The sequence below is a fragment of the Geotrypetes seraphini genome, chromosome 13 (assembly GCF_902459505.1).
Source record: "Geotrypetes seraphini chromosome 13, aGeoSer1.1, whole genome shotgun sequence".
Classification (NCBI taxonomy): Eukaryota; Metazoa; Chordata; class Amphibia; order Gymnophiona; family Dermophiidae; genus Geotrypetes; species Geotrypetes seraphini.
The window spans coordinates 7,252,166-7,275,386 of record NC_047096.1 but is presented as its reverse complement, the minus strand read 5'-3'; the positions used below and the strand labels follow the sequence as shown (position 1 = coordinate 7,275,386).

The 23,221-nt window shown below is 43.5% G+C and overlaps 1 protein-coding gene across 1 annotated transcript in view; it reads right to left on the bottom strand.

Annotated features, from left to right (window-relative positions):
* Positions 1 to 14,286: 14,286 nt before the first annotated feature.
* WNT2B (Wnt family member 2B) overlaps positions 14,287 to 23,221 on the bottom strand; it is a 47,714-nt gene continuing 38,779 nt past the window's right edge. Inside the window, exons 4-5 of the mRNA XM_033918693.1 lie at positions 22,194 to 22,458; positions 14,287 to 15,318 (exon numbers count right to left, since the gene is read on the bottom strand). Coding sequence (XP_033774584.1) covers positions 15,089 to 15,318; positions 22,194 to 22,458 — 495 coding nt within the window. The 3' untranslated portion in view covers positions 14,287 to 15,088. The remainder of the gene's footprint in view (positions 15,319 to 22,193; positions 22,459 to 23,221) is intronic.

Sequence of the window (23,221 nt, the reverse complement as noted above, 5' to 3'; positions counted from 1 at the left end):
CTACGTGGCAGGCACAGATATCACAGAAATGTATTTATGAGGATTTGCAGGAGATGTAAAGTACGGTGTCAGGTCAAAAGCGCGCCGGGACAAAGGCGCGAGCAGACAACTGAGCGCAGGGCGGAGGTGCGCGCCAAAGAAAATTACTGTTTTTAGGGCTCCGATGGGGGGGGCGTGGGGGGGAACTCCCCCACTTTACTTAATACAGATCGCGCCGCGTTGTGGGGGCGTTGTGGGGGGTTTGGGGGGTTGTAACCCCCCATATTTTACTGAAAACTTCACTTTTTCCCTGTTTTTAGGGAAAAAGTTAAGTTTACAGTCAAATGTGGGGGGTTACAACCCCCCAAACCCCCCACAACGCCGGCGCGATTTGTATTAAGTAAACTGGGGGTGCTCCCCAACAAAACCCCCCATCGGAGCCCCTAAAATCAATAATTTTCTTTGGCGCGTGCCTCCGTCTTGCGCTCAGTTGTCGGCACGCGCCTTTGTCTTCCGCGTTGTCGTCTATGAACCGTAAAGTACAGGGAAACCTTGGATTGCGAGTGTTTTGCAAGATGAGCAAAATTTTAACTTGACCAACAAGCATTGTCTTGCAATACGAGCACTTCTACTCACGCCACGTCATCACAGTACAACATATGCGTGTCGCATCGCGGAGCGCAGCAAATAAGTGTAATATAAGCATGCAAAACATGAACACACAATTAAACCACTGTACAATATACCCTAGCCCAGGGGTAGGCAGTTCCGGTCCTCGAGAGCCGGAGCCAGGTCAGGATATCAGGAGCTCCACCATGAATATGTATGAGATGGATTTGCATGCACTGTCTCCTTGAGATGCAAATCTATCTCATGCATATTTATTGTGGAGATCCTGAAAACCTGACCTGGCTCCGGCTCTCGAGGACCGGAATTGCCTACCCCTGCTCTAGCCCAATACATCCCGTCCTTGCCTTCACTGTTGCACAGTCCCTGAACCCCTACTCATTCTGCCAGTGCCCAATTCCATCCCATTTGGTTCAAAGTCTACATAGGCCTACCCAATTCCCCCAATTCCCACCTAATCTCAGTACGCTGCGGGAGTGTAGTGACTGTTGTAAATGAGTGAGGTCTTGCAATACAAGTATTTACAATATATTTTATATGAAAGTTATTGGGTTGTAGAACGAATTATCTGAGTTTCCATCATTTCCTATGGGGAAATTTGCTTTGGATTACAAGCATGCTTCTGGAACAAATTATGCTCGCAAACCAAGGTACCACTGTATACATGTTTCATCAGAGCCATTGAAAACCTCTCATCTACCCCACCCTTTTACAAGAATCCAAAGCTCTACCCGGCACTGTGCTTGGGTTCCAACTGCCGATATCTCCGTTAAAACCTACTCCAGCCCATCTAAACCCTCCCAGCCACTGAAGCCCTTCACAGCCCATCCCCCACCAAACGGCCATACACAGACCATGCAAGTCTGCCCAGTACTGGCCTTAGTTCAATATTTAATATTATTTTCTGATTCTAGATCCTCTGTGTTCATCCCACGCTTCTTTGAACTCAGTCACCCTTTTCCTCTCTACCACCTCTCTCGGGAGCGCATTCCAGGCATCCACCACCCTCTCCGTAAAGTAGAATTTCCTAACATTGCTCTTAAATCTACCACCCCTCAACCTCAAATTATGTCCTCTTTTTTTACCATTTTCCTTTCTCTGGAAAAGATTTTGTTCTATGTTAATACCCTTCAAGTATTTGAACGTCTGAATCATATCTCCCCTGTCCCTCCTTTCCTCTAGGGCAGGGGTGTCCAATGTCAGTCCCCGAGGGCCGCAATCCAGTCGGGTTTTCAGGATTTCCCCAATGAATATGCATGAGATCTATTAGCATACAATGAAAGCAGTGCATGCAAATAGACCTCATGTATATTCATTGGGGAAATCCTGAAAATCCGTCTGGACTGCGGCCCTCGAGGACTGACATTGGACACCCCTGCTCTAGGGTATACATATTCAGGGCTTCCAGTCTCTCCTCATACGTCTTCTGGCGCAAGCCTCCTATCATTTTCATCGCCCTCCTCTGGACCACTTCAAATCTTCTTACGTCCTTCGCCAGATACGGTCTCCAAAACTGAACACAATACTCCAAGTGGGGCCTCACCAACGGCCTGTACAGGGGCATCAATACCTTCTTCCTTCTACTGACTATGCCTCTCTTTATACAGCCCAGCATCCTTCTGGCAGCAGCCACCGCCTTGTCACACTGTTTTTTCACCTTTACATCTTCGGACACTATCACCCCAAGGTCCCTCTCCCCGTCCGTGCATACCAGCTTCTCACCTTCCAGCATATACGGTTCCTTCCGATTATTAATCCCCATGCATGTAGGAATGAACCCAGGTATAGTATCAGTTAATTTAAATGCTGATGGAGCTTTAAATGTTACTGACTTGCTTGAGTCTACAGTATCTGAATGGAAAGGGGTCCGCGGCTCTGACAGACCTTGGTGACAATTTAGTGCTGACGGATCTGTCTCAGCATAGGGAGGGAAAAGTATTAGGATCTTTCAGCGCTACAATGTCATCGAGGTCTGTCAGAGCCGCGGACCTCAGATTTTTTAATTTACTGGGGCTGCAGGAAACCAGTTTAAAAGGATTAGTTTTAGAGCTGCTTCAGCACTAGTCTCTGGCTCTGACAGACCTCGGTGACATTGTAGCACTGACGGATCCTAATACTTTTCCCTCCCTATGCTGAGATGGATCCGTCAGCGCTAAATTGTCACCGAGGTCTGTCAGAGCCAGAAACTAGCTGCAAGTGGCACGGACCTCAGATTTTTAAGGACGTGCGGGTTTAGATCCGCGAGGTCCGTCAGGTCCGCGTTTTACCCCTTCCCTATCTGAACTCTCTGAAAGAGTTACATTCAAGTTTCAAATTTAATATAAATTTGATTAATCGCTTATTCAAAATTCTAAGCGATGAACAAATTAGTAAAAATTACAAAATTAAGGGGGCAACAAAAACAGAGAACTAAACCTTACAAAACATAATTAAAGACTAACTTTACAAACATAATAAAACACGAGGAAAGGATGGGAAAAGAAATACAAATTGATTGATAGAAGAGAAAACAATTATGGTAAAAAAACAAAAGGAAGGGATAAAAAATGAACCACAGAGTAATTATGGAATTGGAATGAAACTCCTAGTCGGGCTTTCTAATTATTAAATGCGTCTTTAAAAAGAAAGCTTTTTAGTTTGCTCTTAAATTTATCCAAATGGTTTTCTTCCCTTAAGTAAATAGGGAGGGAATTCCATGTTTGAGGAACGGTAACAGAAAAGATGAAGTGCCGCTGTGTCTTAATAATTTTGAGTGAGGGAATAACTTGATAAAAGGACCCCTGAGTTTCTCTTCACAATTTAGGAGACACCTAAAAACATATTTGTTCGTGAAGTACTTAGGCAGCTACACTGAATTTTTCCCCACAATAACTGGCCGCTAAATCTTAACTCTGTACGTCCTACTCAATCTATAACTTTTTAATCATTGTAAACCGCAGAGAACTTCACGGTCCTGCGGTATATAAACTGTTATTATTATGATGATTATTTTGTGGAATTCCTCCTCTCAGGATACTGGTCTAAGGAGGTTAATAATTTTTCTGATTCTGTATTATACTTCCTTCGTTTGTATTACGCTGTATTACTGGCGCTAGAGTTAATTCTTGTTATATAATTTGAAATGTGATAAATCATTTTTTTAATTTTTTTTTTAAATGACCCAAATGCTTAATGTCTATCAGCTGATCAGTTTTCATTGATAAATCTGGGAGAGTAAAAAGCAGAAAGTGGGATGGGACAACAGACTTTCCACAGCAGAAGGAGCCAAAAGGATTATGTAAAATGAATGTTTATTATAACCATCCACAGTGGTCTTGACCTGACACAGCACAGTGTTTCGGTGTAAAATACACCTGCCTCAGGGGTCACATGTACTGAATTAAAGTGTAATGAAATCAACAACGCTCTGGAAAGAGCCTTTGTGGATCAATAGTAGTTTCAATACACATGAAATGTGCAAAATAAACCCCCCAAAAAGCAGCTTCAGTCAGAGAGTAACATGCATATTGAAATTTCAGAGACTGCTTCTAAGGCCTTCTTTGATATGGCAACTCTAACTTTCACACATCTCCAGCCTATGGTGTTCTGCAAAGGGATTATGTAACATCACAGGACTTGTCACAGACATCACAGTCAAACACGTCTTCCTCAAGGCAAGGACACTCCAACGGTACAAGCTGGCCTCCCCCCCTCCCTTCAGGCATATGTAGGAAGAGGCTGAACATCTCAACGTTTGCATGCCTGGGACCCAGGACATGGCCTAGTCTTCTCCTCCACCTGCGGCAACAATGCCAGCACGAAACCTTCAGAAAGAATCTTAACATACTAACATAGTAAATGATGGCAGATAAAGACCTGAATGGTCCATCCAGTCTGCCCATAAGTTATACCCATTAAAAAAATACATGATTAGATTAACTTGTCTCTTCTTTGATATTTCTGGGCCATTGACTGTAAAGTCCACCTGGTATTGTCCTAGGTTTCAACTGCTGAAATTGCCATCTAATCAAGCCATTGTGACATCACTGGTGAGGTTGGCTCTTAGGCATTGGTGGAATGAGGCATTATGACATCACAATAGGAGCTCTGGAATGTTGCTACTATTTGGGTTTATTCCAGGCATTATGATATCAGGGAAAGGGGTTAGGACTTGTATATTGCCTTTATGTCTATTTTTATTTTTTAATTTTTTACAACCATACTTATAGTAGTTTACATAGAGGTATTTCAAGCCTTTTTCCTTGTCTGTCCCGGTGGGCTCCCGATGTCTAATGTACCTGGGGCAGTGGAGGCTTAAAGGGCAAATTCTATAAGAAGCGCCCAAAAGTTAGGCGCCAACGTAAGCACTGTTCAGCGCGATTCAAGTAAAATTGGGTGCTGTTTAATGAATCATGCCCAAGAAATAGGCCAGTTCTAGGCACAACAAAGACTTAGGCGCCTTTGTGAGCGCTTAAGCACGCTTAAGAGCAGCGATTCTGCAACAAGGCCCTAACGTAGCCACGCCCACGCCTAACATGCCTAGTGCCTAATTTTTTGAAGGCCGCCTAAATTTTTAGAGGCGCCTTATTGCGGAATCACTTTATCTTGATAGGCGCCTAAGTTTCAATTAGTGCTGATTAAAAAGCTTAATTGAGCTTAAAAGGTTAAAAGGTGTTATGTACGCAGGTAAATTAGGGAAATCCCTTTTCTTCAAATTCACTGAGCTTTGGAACAACCTCCCTGCCCCGCTGCAGAACCTCGGCTCATTCCAATTATTCCGAAAGCATCTGAAAACCTGGCTTTTCTCCACAATGTAAAGCTATCTATTGAAAATGTAAAGCTAACTCTCCTCTTCTTAGCCTCTAATTTCTTATTATGTCCTTCCCTCATTTATTGAATTTACCTGTAAACCGTATCGAGCTCTATCTTTATGGAGATGATGCGCTATACAAACTTAAGGTTTAGTCTAGTTTAGTTTCTCTTCCTCTCTCTCTCTTCTTTATCTTTCTCTCTTCCTCTCTTTTTTTTCTCTTTCTCTTTTTTCTCTCTCTTCCTCTTTTTTCTTTCTCTCTTCCTCTCTTCTTTTTCTCTCTCTATTCCTCTCTTTCTCTCTCTCTCTTCCTCTCTCTCTCCTTTTTTTTCTCTCTTTTTCTCTCTCTTCTTTTTTTTTCTCTCTTTGTCATTAAAAGGCGTCATGTTTGCAGGTAAATTAGGGAAATCCCTTTTCTTCAAATTCACTGAGCTATGGAATAACCTCCCTGCCCCACTGCGGAACCTCGGCTCATTCAAATTATTCCAAAAGCATCTAAAAACCTGGCTTTTCTCCAAAACGTAAAGCTATCTATTGAAAATGTAAAGCTAACTCTCCTCTTCGTAACCTCTAATTTCTTATTATGTCCTTCCCTCATTTATTGAATTTACCTGTACACTGTGTCGAGCTCTATCTTTATGGAGATGATGCGCTATACAAGCTTAAGGTTTAGTCTAGTTTAATCAATTTAGATAGGTGCCTATCATTAGGCACCGGTTACAGAATTTGGGCCTAAGTGACTTGCCCAGGGTCACAGGGAGCAGCATAGGTTTTGAACCCACAGCCTCCAACTACTTTACCACACTCTCCTCCAATGTTCTTCCTGATATTTGGACTGAAGAAAAACGATCATATTAGCCCTTATTATCGATTATTACATTGGTTACCAGTGGAAGCACGAGTAATGTTTAAATTTGTATGTTTATGTTTCAAGTTGGTTTGGGGATTGGCCCCTACCTACCTGTTATCTCATGTCGTGCTATACAACCCCGTGAGGGTTACCAGGAATTGTAACTTATTTGCATACCCGAAGATTTAGGCTGTAAAGTTAAGTCCTTCTTAGACAGGATGTTGCATTTCACGCAAGTAAACAACAGTCTTGGATGGGTAACTATATCAGCGGAGCCTTCCAAAAAGAAATTAAGACAGTATTATTTGATAAATTTATCTTGTAACTTGATCTTTTTATCCTCAACATAATAATTTTTACTGTGTAAATTTAAATTTTTATCGTCTTTTAGTTAATATGCTATATTCTGATTTTAATATTATGTACTTCGCTGATTGTCCAGCTCTTACTCTTTTGTGTAAACCGCCTAGAATTCTTTTGATTGTGGCGGTATACAAAAATAAAGTTATGTTATGCTGCATATTATTCATATTTTGATGGGTTTTTTTGTCATATTTCTGTTATACTGTAAGATTGGTCCACAGTGCTCTTAAATATTTTATATTTCTGATACTATTTCATGCTGATGCTATTATTAGTTTTCAAGTTGCCATTTCCAAGTTTATCTCATCGACTGTATTCATGTTATTATTTGGTCATTCTACTTTTGCTACACTGTTAACAAAATTGTAAGTTTTATCTCAAAATGTCAAAGTCGATCTGCTGTTAAGCTCTTTGAGTGAATCTCTTCATAAGGAGAGTTAATAAATCCCAATAAACAAATAGCAAGCTAGAGTCAGGTATAAAGAGCGTTGAGGTCTGTTTTGCCCTTTGGAACAACACATCTGTTTAAACTCCCCCCTCCCCCCCCACCAAAAACAAAAATAGAAGAAAGTAATTTCTGTTGAATGATGACAGATATTCAATTATTTTAATGAAATTGCAGAAGTTCAATGCCATCCTTCCGTAGAGCAAACACGTCATCTATGAACCTTAGGGCTCCTTTTACTAAGCTGCGATGGCGGTTTTAGCTTGCGCTTAGCGCGCGCAGAATTGCCACGCACGCTAGACGCTAACGCCAGCTAAAATTCTGCGCGCGCTAAAAATGCTATCACAGCTTAGTAAAAGGAGCCCTTAGCCATAATAAGATGTGGCTAGGAAAAGGGGAGGTTTTTATCCACCAGTTCTCAAAAAAGGCCAGAAATCTGGTCATTGTAGTAGATGGTTCCATAGTTGCACCCATGGCCATGTTGGCCATATCTAAAAAAATTATTCTTCATCGCATCTAGAATCCTTGGGTTTATTCTGGACTCCACTCTTTCTCTGACTAATCAACTTAATAACGTATCAAAAAAATGCTTCTTTAGTCTACAGATAAGGAGGGTTCGTGGTGTTTTTTTTTTTTTAATCAACATCATTTTGCTGTATTAGTCCAGGCTATTGTATTGGCTTCTTTGGACTATGAAAATTCTCTTCAAATTAGTTTACGTGTAACTTAAAGAGATTACAGCTGATTCAGAACACGGCTGCCAAACTGATCTTTGGTAAGAACAGATACAATCATGTTACCCCCATTACTGAGGGCGTTGCATTGGCTCCTGGTATATTGGAGGGTTCAGTTCAAATGTGCCAATGTGGTATTTAAGAGTCTATATGGGGGTCTTTTCTCCATTATTTCCCCTTTCTTTCTACTAGAGGGATTCAAACTTTAGGTAGACTTTCCCATTCGCTGGCATTTACCATGGTGAAAATCTGGAATGATCTTCCTTCAGAAATTAGACTTCTTTCCTCTCTGACATGTTTTAGAAAAACCCTGAAAACATATCTGTTCAATAAATTTTTAGATGACAAATAAGAGATGGTAATAGATAAACTTCCCTGTCCAATTATCGTTCCTTAATATTACTTTGAGTAAACTTTTGTTAACCGGTTCGAGTCCCTCTGGGGAATCACCCGGTATATAAGACTAATGGCCTCTTTAACGAAGCCCGTTGCGTTAACGGCCCCAAAGGACTTCGGGGCTTTATAAAAGAGGCCGTAAGGACTGGATTGGATTTGTTTACTAAGATGTGATATGAAATGTGCTTAGCATGGCCTGACACTGGATTTCCCTGTGTTCTAAGATAATTTCTAGTGCATCCATAAAATAGGACATTTTTTTTTTTTTTTGGGGGGGGGGGTATTTTATTTATTTATTCATTCAATTTTCTATGTCATTCTCCCAGGGGAGCTCAGAACAGTTTATAAGAATGTATTCAGGTACTCAAACAATTTTCTCTTTCCGTCCTGGTGGGTTCACAATCTATGGCATAGTAAGGGTGAGCCCCTGCCGGGCGTGCTCCCCCCACCCTTCCCTTTCCCCCTCGCTGCTTACATTTCTGAATGTGCAAAGGGCAGAGAGAGGGCACATGCACTCAACTCAGTTTTCAGCATTTCAATAACATTTCGTATTTCAGTTAGCAGGGGGAAAAAAATTAAGATTTTCGTCATGGTGGTTTGTGGTCACCATTTCAATGTGCAGATGCAGTCACAGAATCGGCTTACAGTGTGCTGGCATCTCTCACCCAGCGTCTTGGCATAGGAAGGTGTATGAGCTTTATTGGTTTTCTGTTCTGTGTGGTAGCAGCCTGAAGCTATTATGTCTCCGAAAAACAAAACAGGGTGGCCAGCAGAGATGGCTCGTGGTGTGTTTTCCCACAGTAATGAAGACCAGCCCTGCAAATGCCAGACTAAGCTTATGTTTTTAAAAAAATTATTATTATTCCTAACAGCAGTCCATAAATGCGTCTTTGAAATTGAATTTGTTTTAATGTTTTCACTTCCCTGGAGTAGTGGGGATTGGGGGGGGGGGGCTGCAGGCTGTAGTGTTTAAGTGAACAAATAAGTCTGGAGATTCACACCGTTGTGTCAACTGGTTTGAACACGTGGTGTTGAACATGAAAAGGGAAACTTACAGAAGCCATTAATTTGTCTATGTTGTACTTTTTAAACATCAGTTCAAACATGATTTTTTTTTTTTTTTAATGGGAAAAAATAACTCATACATCTCTATAATATGAGCAGGATTTCTTTTTTTAAGGGCCCTTTCACCAAGTTCCATTAGTCACGAATGCGTACACAACGCAGCTTAAAATAGTACGCTGCAGGTGTCCTGCGGTAACTGCATGAAAAACTATTTTTAACTTTTTTTGAGGGGGCGTAGAGAGAGGGCGCTCCTGTACTAATCAGTTAGAGGCGCACAAGCCCCAGTGGCACGCCAAACCCACGTACCATGACGGGAGGCCAACTATATTAGAAGCCCTTTAAAACCAAGGACTCGGCTACTGTGCCTGAATCACAGCTGACCTGGAGCACACATTTGGGAAAAGCGAGTAATCAAAGGCACAGATCAGCCAAGTAGAGGCTGTTGAGCAAAACGCTGAAAACATCCACCTACCCCAGCTCGTGAAAATGCATTACAAAGTGAAGATTAAGTGATATACGTGTGAAGACCCAGCCATTAATAGTAAATTGTTGTGAGTCAGCAGTAAAACTCTGAGAGGTTCCAGATGCTGCTGTTTTGGGAGACTAATGGATTATAAGGATGCTGAAAGAGTAATTCTGTACGATGACCTTTTTAAAAAATTTTTTAACGATGCTCTTCCAAGTTCAGTGTTTAACAGAGATCGAATCCTACATATACAAAAGCTAGACGCTCAATATCGATGCCTACAACTTAGAACGTCCAGAATTATAGGGGTCCTTTTACTAAGGCGCGCTGGTGTGTCTTAGTGTGCGCTTAACCTTAATGCGTGCCAAGTCGCCAATTATATCCTATGGATGCATTGGCACACGTCAGGATTTAGTGCGCGCTAAGACGCACTAGCGCATCTTAGTAAAAGGACCCATTCCAGGTGGACTTTACAATCTATGACCCAGAAATATCAAAGAAGAGATGAATTAAATTAATCATGTATTTTTATTGGGTATAACTAATGGGCAGACTGGATGGACCGTTCTGCTGCATTTAACTATGTTACTTGGCAGAAACCCAAAGAGTAGCAACATTCCAGAGCTGAGATTGTGATGTCATAATGCCTTAGTCCAGCAACCTCTAAGAGCCAACCTCAGCAGTGATGTCACAATGGCTTGATTGTCCTGCACTTGGCTCACATAAGAATTGCCATATTGGGACAGACCAAAGGTCCATCAAGCCCAGTATCCTGTTTCCATCAGTGGCCATCCCAGGTCCCAAGTACCTGGCAGAAACCCAAAGAGTAGCAACATTCCAGAGCTGAGATTGTGATGTCATAATGCCTCATCCACCAATGCCTAAGAGCCAATCTCAGCAGTGATGTCATAATGCCTCATTCCACCAATCCTAAGAGCCAACCTCAGTAGTGATGTCATAATGCCTCATTCCACCAATGCCTAAGAGCCAACCTCAGCAGTGATGTCACAATGGCTTGATTAGATGGCAACTTCAGCATTTGGAACATAGGACAATGCTAGGTGGACTTGACCCACCGAGTCTATGACCCAGAAATATCAAAGAAGAGACGAGTTAATTGAATCATGTATTTTTAATGGGTATATCTAATGGGCAGACTGGATGGACCATTCAGGTCTTTATCTGCCGTCATTTACTATGTTACTATGGGGTCCTTTTATTAAGGCGCGCTATATCCTTATATCTTTAGCATTTAGCGCGTGCTAATCTTTAGCATGCGCTAAATCAGTTAGTGGAACTTAATAAAAGGACCCCTATGTTTTATCTAAAAATGTCTTACATACTGCAAATCTACAAATCGAGGTGGTTTACGACAAATGTGCCTTTCTTTGGACCTGCATGGGCTCATATGGGAAGCAATTGGCGGTGTCAGTTACTGTGGCTGCAGCAGCACATATAAGACAAGAAGTTGTATGAGAGCCAGGGCTGGGCATGGAACCCTGCCTGATCCAATAGGATCCTTTTACCTGGCAGCTAAAATCATCAGCCTGAAATACTGCCGGTCTCACTTCTTTAACGGTGTTTACAATGGCCTCCAGTTAATCATTTCTCAAAGCCACTTTATTTCTATCTATAGCATTTGAAGCCCTCAAAAGCGGCTCAATTGCGGGAAATGTTTTACCCGATATAAGTCATTTGGCCGCAAGCTTCCTCATTGGTTTCAATAACATCACATCGTTATCTTATGTAAATATATTGTCCTTCACTTTTTAATTTTTATATACTTTTAAAAGTACAGTGTTCCCCCGTGAATTCACGGTTTGCGGTTCGTGGACTCACTAATTCACGGTATTCTCCGACCGCCTCCTCCTGTACTACAGTCGGGCTGCACCATTCAACTGCCCTCTCCTGCCTCTCTTGCCTTTTGACAGGTGAAAAACCGTATTCGCGGTTTTTTTGAAATTCGCGGGAATTCCTGGAATGAAACCCCTGCGAATATCGGGGGAGTACCGTACACTTATCTTGAGTTTCTTCAAATCGGCTCACTAGCCAAACCCAGTACCGACATGCATGTTTCGCTGTCTGCGTCAGGGGTTGGTTTATCTGAAAACTCTTCTGATCAGGGACCGTCTATTGAATGTTAAATGTACAGCACTGCGGATGCCTTTCAGCGCCATAGCAATGATAGATAGTACTGGTAGTAATGGTCTGTCCCAGTATGGCAAAGCTTGTTTCCTGGAGATTTGAACCGTATTCTTAACCACTGCTTTTATCAGGATAATGGTACTGAATATCACTGGTCTTTGAAGAACAGCCAGCCATAAGAACATAAGAACCGCCACTGCTGAGTCGGACCAGTGGTCCATTATACCCGGTAGTCCGCTCACGCGGCAGCCCCCAGGTCAAAGTCCAGTGCTCTAAATGAGTCCAGCCTCACCTGCGTACATCCCAGTTTAGCAGGAACTTGTCCAGCTTAGTCTTGAATCCCTGGAGGGAGTTTTCCCTTATAACAGCCTCCGGAAGAGCGTTCCAGTTTTCCACCACTCTCTGGGTGAAGAAGAACTTCCTTACGTTTGTACGGAATCTATCCCCTTTTAACTTTAGAGAGTGTCCTCTCGTTCTCTCTACCTTGGAGAAGGTGAACAACCTGTCCTTATCTACTAAGTCTATTCCCTTCAGTACCTTGGATGTTTCGATCATGTCCCCTCTCAGTTATAAGAACATAAGAATTGCCGCTGCTATGTCAGACCAGTGGTCCATCGTGCCCAGCAGTTCGCTCACGCGGTGGCCCTCTGGTCAAAGCCCAGCGCCCTAACTGAGACTAGCCCTACCTGCATATGTTCCGGTTCAGCAAGAACTTGTCTAACTTTGTCTTGAATCCCTGGAGGGTGTTTTCCCCTATAACAGTCCCCGGAAGAGCGTTCCAGTTTTCTACCACTCTCTGGGTGAAGAAGAACTTCCTTACGTTTGTACGGAATCTATCCCCTTTTAACTTTAGAGAGTTTCCTCTCGTTCTCCCTACCTTGGAGAGGGTGAACAACCTGTCCTTATCTACTAAGTCTAGCCCCTTCGGTACTGTTCCAAGCTGAGCGGGAGTCCCCCAGCTTCGGTCCTGCGGGGTGGGGCGCTGTTTCACTATCTCCACTTTCAATGGTGCGAGACAGGGAGGCTCTTCAGGACTCCAGGAAAGCTGCCTGTCCCTGGTAATTGAAAACACAACATTGAAACAGCACCCCCCCCTAGTGGCAATATTGCAGTTGGAGGACTGCTTAACTAAGAGGGACCAGTGGTACCAGTTCTACCCCAAGATCACCCTTAAGCTGCCTCGCCACACACACTCTGAACAATGACAAGTTTAACATGGCTGTTGTGTTAAGGTACTAGTATGCAACCTAAAACAACTAACCCAAGTGGTTAAGATAGTATATCACAGAATATGTAAATACCACTCCTTGTAAACAGTACACATCAGTGTTATTAGCCCTAAGGTTTCCAGGCTTTGTACGAACGGCCTCAGAATTGGAGCCTACGCACAGTTGTTGGATCACAAACTGGAATGGTCAGCGTAGCATTCCTGCTCCTGCTCCAATCATCGGCCCAATAATTTTTATATATATTTGCTTTTTAAACCCTTCACCAAACAGTTCTTTAAAGTTATGATTTTTCTAAAATTTCCATAGCACTATTCATTAGTAATTGAAACACCTTTTCTTCAGCAACTTTACGTGCTCAAAATTCCCAACGTGTACTTGTTCATTATGTTGAAAAAATTGACAAAAAATTATTATGACTTATCTCTAGCAGTCTTCATTGTTGAAATATTTTTGGGCCATTAATGTCCCATCAAATGCCTGTCTGCCGACGCGGCCAGCGTTTCGCGGGAAATGTATTCCTCCGCTGCGTCAGGGCCACCAAGGCATCATCAAACAGTAGCTCATTCAGTCAAAGATTTTGTGTTAAGGTGTCATAGTTTTGTTCATCAGTGGCTAAACAGACCTGACTTGATAGCCTCATAACCTGTTAGGTGTCTGGGCTGGCGGCAAGTCAAATGCACGCAAGACAAAAGCATGAAGACAATTGTGCGCAAAACAACCACAATTGCGTGCAAGACAACTCAGCGCAAGACAGCTTGCGCTGAGTTGTCTTGCGCTCTAAAGTCCTGCGCGCTATTGTCTAGAGCTCAGCGCAATTGTCCGTTCGCTTTTGTCTTCGCGCATTTGACTATGAACCATCTGGGCTATCCAAAATGAATATGAATAAGACAAATTTGTCTATATTTATCAGTCTTCCACATCCATATACAAATATCTCATCCATATTAACTGCGACTTTCTTGAAAACCCTGGCAAGTTGTTCCAAGACTGGGTTGGGAGCTATTGATAACTTATGTCATATTTTTAGCCATAGTTGATAGAGTAGGCTCTAGTTAATATTTTGCCAACACTCCCCTCCCCCCCCCCCGAATTCCAGCATCATTTTTGTGCTTTTTCAAAATACAGATTGTCCCAGTCATTTGGAAATGGGATGGGGTTGGAATCTTCATTTTATAGGAAGACAGAGAAGAATGCAGGGTTGTTTCCAATACAGGTTTATAAGGCTATTTTTTTTTTCCCCTTAAAAAATATTAAAACATATACACAATGCATAAGCAAGTATACAAACAGGTCACCTAGTTCCATTCTTTGACTCTTTTTCTTTTTGCGCAGAAATCTCAGCTAAAAACTGTTCTGTGTTTTCTCTCTTTCCTTCGATGCTTGCCTTTTGTTCCTCTGTCTCTTGATCATTTTATCACTCCGCAAGCTCCTAAAACAGGGCTTTGCAGAACGGCTCGCTCAGGCTCATCCTCGCATATCAATGTCCTCTCGAGGAGCGATTGCAGAGGAGAAACGCAAGCTCAGGAGCATCTTCAAGAAGGCGTTGCAAAGGAACACAGTACAAGCGATGACCCGGTGGTTGCTCCGGTTTCTGCTCAATATATGTTCCATTCAGCCTTTAAGTCCTTCTATAGGAAAAAGAAGACCTTCAGTCTCTCTGCTTTAATCTTTATCAGTCCACTGGCTCTTGCCCTGAGCCCCGTGGACACAGCTCCACAGACCTTAAGCTTTGCAGCTCAAGCATTCTTTGCAAACCCCTTATGCCAAAGGGAATTCGTTTACTGAAGGGGCGGCGAGGGTCCATGATGCTCCTGGAAAATGTAGTCCTCCGTCTGGTGCTTTTAGGAGTGGGGGAGAAATTAAATAAAAGCCATGCAGCTGAACTACAGCTCCCAGAATTCTTTGGGCCCGAGGGTATGATGTTGGGGGGGGGGGAAGGGAAGGAGGTGAGGATGAACTTAAGGGGTTGCATGAGTGGTCGGGGAGCAGGAAAGGTGGCCTCAAGTCTGATCCAGCCACTCGGCACGTTTTGGCGCTTTGCACGTGTGCACGTCCACAGTCTCTTCACACTCCTTGCACTTGACAGCACAGCACCAGTGGAATTTGCACTCGCACTTGCTCAGGCGGGTGACGCGCGTGGTGTCATAGCCCCGGCCACAGCACATGACTTCACATCCATCCATCCCTCGTGAAAATTTGTTGCACACTCTCCCAGATGTGCCTAGAGACCCTAGGAAGGAAACAAAAAAACCACACAGGAATCACTAGAAGTTACATGCCAAAACAAAATGGATTCTAAGATAGAGTTGTGCACCTCCTTATTTCAAGAAACATTTAGTGGCACTAGAAAAGGTTCAAAAAGAGCGAACAAGATGATAAAAGGAATGGAACTCCTCTCGTATGAGGAAAGACTAAAAAGGTTAGGGCTTTTCAGCTTGGAAAAGAGACGGCTGAGGGGAGAAATGATTGAAGTCTACAAAATCTTGAGTGGAGTAGAACGGGTACAAGTGGGTCGATTTTTCACTCCGTCAAAAATTACAAAGACTGGGGGACACTCAATGAAGTTTTAGGGAAATAACATGTAAAACCAATAGGAGGAAATATTTTTTAAATAGTTAAGCTCTGGAACGCATTGCCTGAGGTTGTGGTATGAACAGATAGCGTAGCTGGTTTTAAGAAAGGTTTGGACAATATCCTGGAGGAAAAGTCCATAGTCTGTTATTGAAAAAGATATACGGGAAGCCTCTGCTTGCCCTGGATCAGTAGCATGGAATGTAGCTACTCTGGGGATTCCGGAATCTTTTGTTACTCTTTAGGATTCTGGAATCTTGCTCTTCTTTGAGATGAATGTTGCTACTCCTTGAGTTTTGGCCAGGTACTAGTGACCTGGATTGGCCACCGTGAGAACGGGCTACTGGGCTTGATGGACCATTGGTCTGACACAAGGCAAGACCACTTACGCCATGTCTATGTCTGGGGTACACAGACCTGCCTAGTCTCCCGCTTTCTTCTCCTGCCAGGCAGCCATGATCTCCCACTGAGTGGTCTCTCTGTCCAGCAGCGGCAGGAAATGCTTTCATAAAACATCGTCTCTGCTGCCGCTAATGCTGCTGGATGGGGAGGCCACTTCCTTTGCCCCTGGCCGCCGATCAGCCGTGCCAGGGGCAGAGCAATGGGTGGGGCTGGATGAGGCGAGCCCTAATTCTCCTGCTAATCCGGTCATCATCCGCTTTGGCTCTCTGCATACTTGGTGCCGGTATCCTGTAAAGCGCATGCAAGAATAGTCAGTATGCCCCTGACACGCCCGGGTCTCAACTACGCCAACGCCTCCTTTGGATTTGCGCACGAGAGAAGTTAGGAACGCTGTTTATAGAATGGGGCAGGGGTAGAGAACTCCGGTCCTCGAGAGCCGTATTCCAGTCGGGTTTTCAGGATTTCCCCAATGAATATGCATGAGATCCATTTGCACGCACTGCTTTCAATGCATATTCATTGGGGAAATCCTGAAAACCCGACTGGAATACGGCTCTCGAGGACCGGAGTTCCCTACCCCTGGAATAGGGGCGTAAGTCTGTTACGCACGCACCCTCAGTTTAGTGCCAACTCATATTTGCTAATTATTTGCCAATTTAGAGCTAATTTGTCAATTACGCTGCACGTGTAACAGTGCGCCTAATTCTCCGTGCATAGATAGAATTCGGAGGTTATTCCTATTTAAACCTTCACAATTAGTGACACGGGGACCATCCAGCTCCATGTCACCTGGTTTTATCCTGTTGGACCTGTGAACATGGATTTACGTCTCTAGATGCCAGGGTGTCATATTCTATTTATAATTAATATTTTTCTGATCTTTAGTTTGTTTTCCGCCCGGGACCTTCTGTTAAGTGTGAATTATTGGGCCAAATAAGCCCATTAATCAATTAAGTTCTCTGTACCGATGTAGGCCTTTAACTTTTGACACTTTAGTGCGATTTCACGATTATTTGTGACACTCGGTGATACATATAGTCCGTTTTTTTCCACTGAATTTTGTCCATAGCTATTTTTTGTGACATTTGTTTTTTCCCTTTCTACCATGGACCCCTGATGAAGGTTGTCCGAAACACGGACCGTGTTGGGTCCCCCTGCTTGGTAAAAAGGTTTTAAATATTAATTTTTTGTCACAATAAATTTTGCCTACGTTGTTGTACACGTCTGCAGTTTTGTTTGTTTGTTCCTGGCTGGTTTTCCCGCTGCAGATAGAGCTGGACCTTCCCCCTTTTTTTTTGGCTGTTGCTATTGCTCTGGCCTTTAACTTTTGGCAGATTTTATAGAATTTGCCAGTATTATAGATTTGGACATAATTAGATCAATGATATTTAATATGACTGGGTCCACAATATGGAATAGCCTGCCACTATCACTTATCCCCTCCTTAGTTAACGCATAGTGTGGATTTTAGAGCCGGTAGCAGCGGTAACTGCTCTAACGCTCATAGGAGTTACTGCCGATGCTAAAACCCGCGCTACGCATTATTAAAGGAGGGGGTTAATGAAGAATGCTCATGAGACAAATGAAAGAAAAAACCACCTGAAAATTTTGTTATTTCCATATGCTTTTAATACATGAATGGACTTAGAAATATTCTACCTTATGGATAGGGTTATCATATGGCTCCAGAAAAAGAAGTATGGATTGAGACATCTGGATTTTATTTCTGTTGAAAGCAATGGAAGTAAGAACATAAGAGCTGCCGTACTGGGACAGACCGAAGGTCCATCAAGCCCAGTATCCTATTTTCACCAGTGGCCAACCCAGGTCCCAAGCACATAGCTAGATCCCAAGTAGTAAAACTGATTTTATGCTGCTTATCCTAGGAATAAGCGGTGGATTTTTCCAAACCATCTCAACAATGACCTATAGACTTCTTTATTAGGAAATCACCCCAAACTTTTTTTTTAAACCCTGCTAAGCTAACTGATTTCAACACATTCTCTGGCAACGAATTCCAAAGTTTAATTACACGTTGTGTGAAGAAATATTTTCCCCAGTTTGTTTTAAATCTACTACTTAGTAGCTTTATCACATGTTCCTTAGTCCTAGTATTTTTGGAAACAGCGAACAAGTGATTCACATCTACCCTTTCCTAAACTAAACTAAACTAAACCTTAAGTTTATATACCGCATCATCTCCACGGGAGTGGAGCTCGACACGGTTTACAAAGCTAAAAATATAGGAAGAGAGAGGGGAAAGATTTACAAGGGGATATATAAAGAGGGGATGAAACAGAGGAAGAGATGTTATATGTTAGAGAAAAGCCAGGTTTTCAGTTGTTTTCGGAATAGTTGGAGGGAGCCCAGGTTCCGCAGCGGGATAGTGAGATCGTTCCAAAGGCCCGTGATTTTGGAGAGGAGGGATCTTCCCAGTTTTCCTGCGTGGAGGATGCCAAGTAGAGAGGGGAAGGATAGTTTATGTCTGGGGGCTGATCTGGTGGTAGCAGGCGTCAGGGCGAGGAAGGAAAGGGGGATTAGGGGCGGAAGGATGCCGTGAATGATCTTGAATGCCAGGCAGGAGCATTTGAAATGAATTCTGGAGAGTGCTGGGTTAGACCTCTATCATATCACCTCTGAGACGTCTCTTCTCCAAGCTGAAGAGCCTTAGCTGCTTTTGCCTTTCTTCATAGGAAAGTCGTTCCATCCCTTTTATAATTTTTTGTTGCCCTTTTATGTACCTTTTTCTAATTCTTCTGTGTCTTTTTTGAGAAATGGTAACCAAAACTGCCCACAGTACTTGAGGTGCGGCCGTACCATAGAGAAATACAAGGGCATTATAACATATTTCATCTTTGTTTTCCATTCCTTTCCTGGTAATTCCTAACATTCTATTTGCTTTCTTAGCCACCTCCGCACATTGAGCTGGGGGCTTCAACGTTTTCTCAACCACGACACCTAGACCCTTTTCCTGGACAGTGACTCCTAACACAGAACCCAGCTGTCGCATAGCTATAGTTCAGGGTCCTCTTTCCCACTTTCTCACTTTGCACTTGCTCACATTAAGCGTCATCTGCCATTTTGACGCCAAGTCTTCCAGTCTCACAAGGTCCTCCTGCAATTTTTCACAATCCTCTTGCGATTTAACAACTTGGTGTCATCAGCAAATTTAATTATCTCACTAGTTATTCCCATCTATAGATCATTGATAAATATGTCAAAAAGTAGCGGTCCTAGCATAGACCCCTGGGGCACCCCACTATTTACCCTTCTCCATTGAGAATATGGACCATTTAAACCCACTCTCTAGACCAGGGGAGGCCAACCTGCGGCCTGAGGGCCGCATGCGGCCCTGTGAAGTATTTTGTGTGGCCCCGGTCGAGAGCGATTCAGTGTTTTCCTCTGCAGCCCCTGGGTGTTTACCGTCTTGCCGGCTCCCTCCTCTGTCTTGCAGGAACGTTTGCGCGTTTGTGAGGCCCCAGAAACATTTTTTTCAGCCAATGCGGCCCAGGGAAGCCAAAGGGTTGGACACCCCTGCTCTAGACATAAATCCAGATATCTCAACCCGTCCTCCTTTCTCTGGAATCATATGGTAACCCTATGGAGTCATGTGGTTCAGCATTGGAATACTGCATAATTTATTTATTTATTCGATTTTCTATACCGTTCTCTCAGAATGGTTTTATATTCATTTATGCAGGTACTCAAGCATTTTCCTCTGTCTATCCCGGCGGGCTCACAATCTATCTAATGTACTTGGGGCAATTGGGGGGGGGGGGGGATTAAGTGACTTGCCCAGGGTCACAAGGAGCAGCCCTTGTGAACCCACAACCCCAGGGTGCTGAGGCTGTAGCTTTAACCTCTGCGCTATGCACAGCTATTTCCTATTAATGAATGGAGCTCCTCCGTATTATAGTTTTATCATTTAACTTATAGATTCTATGTGCGTTGCCCAGAAAGCATTGGGTTGTATATCAAAGTCTAAAGAAACTTGGAAAAGGTCAGCAGCCCACTTGACCTCTTGCTGTGGACTTTCCCCTGCTTCTGGCTCCTGTGATCTCATGTGACCTGAGGGACTTGCCTTATCCTTCCTGAGTTAATTGATTCTGAGAGCAATTTCGTTCTTTTGGTAATGACCTCTCTTTCATCTTTCTGGTCTTCCATTCTCCCTGTTTTGGGGAGGAATGGGGGGGGGGGGATGGGGGAGAAATAGTTTAAGTGAACTAATGGAGAGTGGAAGAACTAGATCCCCCATCAAAAAGTCAATCACCAACACTCCCTGGGGCTAGTTACGAGGAGAAAGAGATTTAGGGATGGCAAAGGTGCAAATCCTTTCACTAATGGCCCAAATATCCTATATTATGGTGTCAGAGTTCATGGAAATTCAGGCCCAACATGACATCATTCAGGTGAAGTTTCATGAATGGGAAAGGTTTGGTTATGGTGCCCACAGGGATTCTGCGTATTCTCGTTCAACTTGTCTATTAAAAGACTTCCTATGTAAGAAAGGCATAGCAATGCCAGTGGAACATTTCTATATATAACTGGCATTTTCTCATTCAACTTGAACAAGAGAAGTGAGCTCATCGAACTGTCTTGTTAAGCTGTGCATGGCCCAGTCGTAGCCAAGAACTCTGGCCCGCTCTGGTGCTTTGAGGAAGAAATCCCAGCATGCACGGCCATGACAGAGTGAGGTCAGGAAGGAATTACTACCTCATGGTTTGAAACGAAAGCATGCTGGTGTCAGAAAATCAATCTGATGAGTATCTTAGACACCCCACAGAAAACCCAGGCATAGTACAGGTCTGTGCCGATAATAAAATACATTATGCACATACAAGCAGTGATCCTTTACAGCAGTGGTTCTCAGGAAATCCACAACGATTGTGCATAAGAGGCAGATATCCTTAAAACCTGGCTGGCTGAAGCTCAAATACTTACACTGATGGCTGCGCTATCTCTAAAGTGCTACCCCACATTAAAACATGATGCCACACAGCAATTGGTATTATCCCTTTAAAATATATGTAAGATACAAGATATTCAATATTAAGTATCAACATATAAATATTACCACGGTTATCAGACGTCCAGAAAAACCCTTACATGTCCACTTTTTAGAGGACATATCCAGGTGCCTGGATGGACTTTCCAAAACCCGCAGTTTGTCTGGACTTTGGAAAACCTCCACCTCATCTGGAGGGCCTCTGAGCATGCATGGATGATGTCACACGAATCAGCGTATGCTCGTAGGCCCTCTAGACCCGGCAGGAATGAAGAGACGCTGGGGGGGAGGGTGCTGAACAGGACATCCTTTGGAGCAGAATGGGGCGGAATTGGGGCTGGAGGGCGAAACGGGGCGGGGTCATGCATCCGGGATTTTTTTGCTTCAGATATGGTAATCTTAGGAAAATCCGGACCTATGGCCATGCCCCCAGATCCAACCAGTTCTGCCCCGTTCTGCATGTGGCATGCCCTGCCCCCGGACGGCATCCACACATGATTTTGATGGGGAGCTTTTCAAAACCCGAATTAAGTGCCGAGTTATGAAAAGCCGTCTGGATCCCCCGGATATATCCATGATAAGAAGGACCTGTCTGAGGAAATCTGGATGTCTGATAACCCCAGGTAACCCTAAATATTACCAAGTAATTTTCCTATAAATGGGGTGATGTGCGCTGTCCTGCCAGTGGGGGGTGCTGTTTTACTAACTCAATTTTCAATGGTGAGGGACAGGCAAACTCTGCAGGATTCCAGGGAACCTGCCTGACCCTAGCAATTGAAAACTCAGTACTGAAGCACCGCCCCCTGCTGGTAGCAGTGAAGTTGGAGGACTCCCGCTCTGCTTTGAGGGAACAGTGCTGTGTAGCACTGCCTGATGTAAGATGAATTTCAAACCAGTGAATTTTCTGGCTGAAGGATTCTTTCGAGGGGATTATGATTTTCCAATATTTGCTCTTAAAATAACTGTGCGGGGCAATGCACACCATGATTGCATATGACAGTTATCTTATGTGGGATCTGAACTGACAGAGCTTGTCAAATTCCAGGTTAAAAGGCACCCAAAACACGTCAGGCCTGCTCTGTTATCCACAGGAGGTCCCTGGGAAAACAAACACTGCTGTACCTCACCTGCAGATTTATCCTTCAGGCAGTAGTCGGGGGAGTTCTCAAAATACACCAGGTCGTTTTTCGTGGCGTTCCTGAAATTCTTGTTGGCTACGGTGAAACCGGAGCCATACTGGTTCATGGTGACCTGGATGGCTCCATTGTACTTCTTCCTCAGGTAGTCTCCTGTTTTTCGAAAGTCTGACATCACCGACCAGCAAGTTCTTAATGTGCAAGACCCACTGACTCCGTGGCACTTGCATTCTTTCCTCATGTAGCGTTTCACGGCCTGCGAAGGAAGAGGGAGAAGAGAATCCATCAAGGACCTTTGTATAGAGGTTGTGGACCACCCCCACATCCCCACATTCTCATTCTTTCTGTACGACCTTGGATCAATTAGCGTTTTAGTTCTTGTTTCTTGTCTTGCTCTACAAATCATCTCTTCTGCCTCCCTCCCGTTTGTCTCCCCTTGTTATCTGTGCTGGTATTGGGTTTTTCACCCACCTTTCCACTGTGCTGCTCAAAGTGAGTGAAAGCAAACGCATCATACATAATCAAGGAAGATGCAAAAACAAAGCATAACAAGGCAAATGCATTCATCACACAGCGAAACTAGACAGTCACATCTCCAATTGACTGATTTCAGCACCGAACTACAGAACCTTCAGGAGGGAAATAAAAACCAGGTTGATATGACAATACAAACTCCCGATGCAACCAATTATCCTCACTCCATCACCAGACTCCAAATGTTACAACCAATAGCTTCCCTGTAATCTTCTGGAAATGACCAGAATCTCTTCCTTTTGTAATCCGCCTGGAACCGCAAGGTATTGGCGGAATAAAAGAAACTAATGTAATGTTATTCTTCTGGATGTTTCTAAACAATGGCCGTCCTACTGGTGAGTGACTTCCATTCCACTAATGGCCCGTTTTTTGGCTTCTATTCACTTATGCAAATAAGGCCCCACAATGAGGCTTGGCATATGGCCCCCCCCCCCATCTCTCTCCAGATCACTCTCAGTTTGCCCCCATTTCTAAATCTTCCCTGA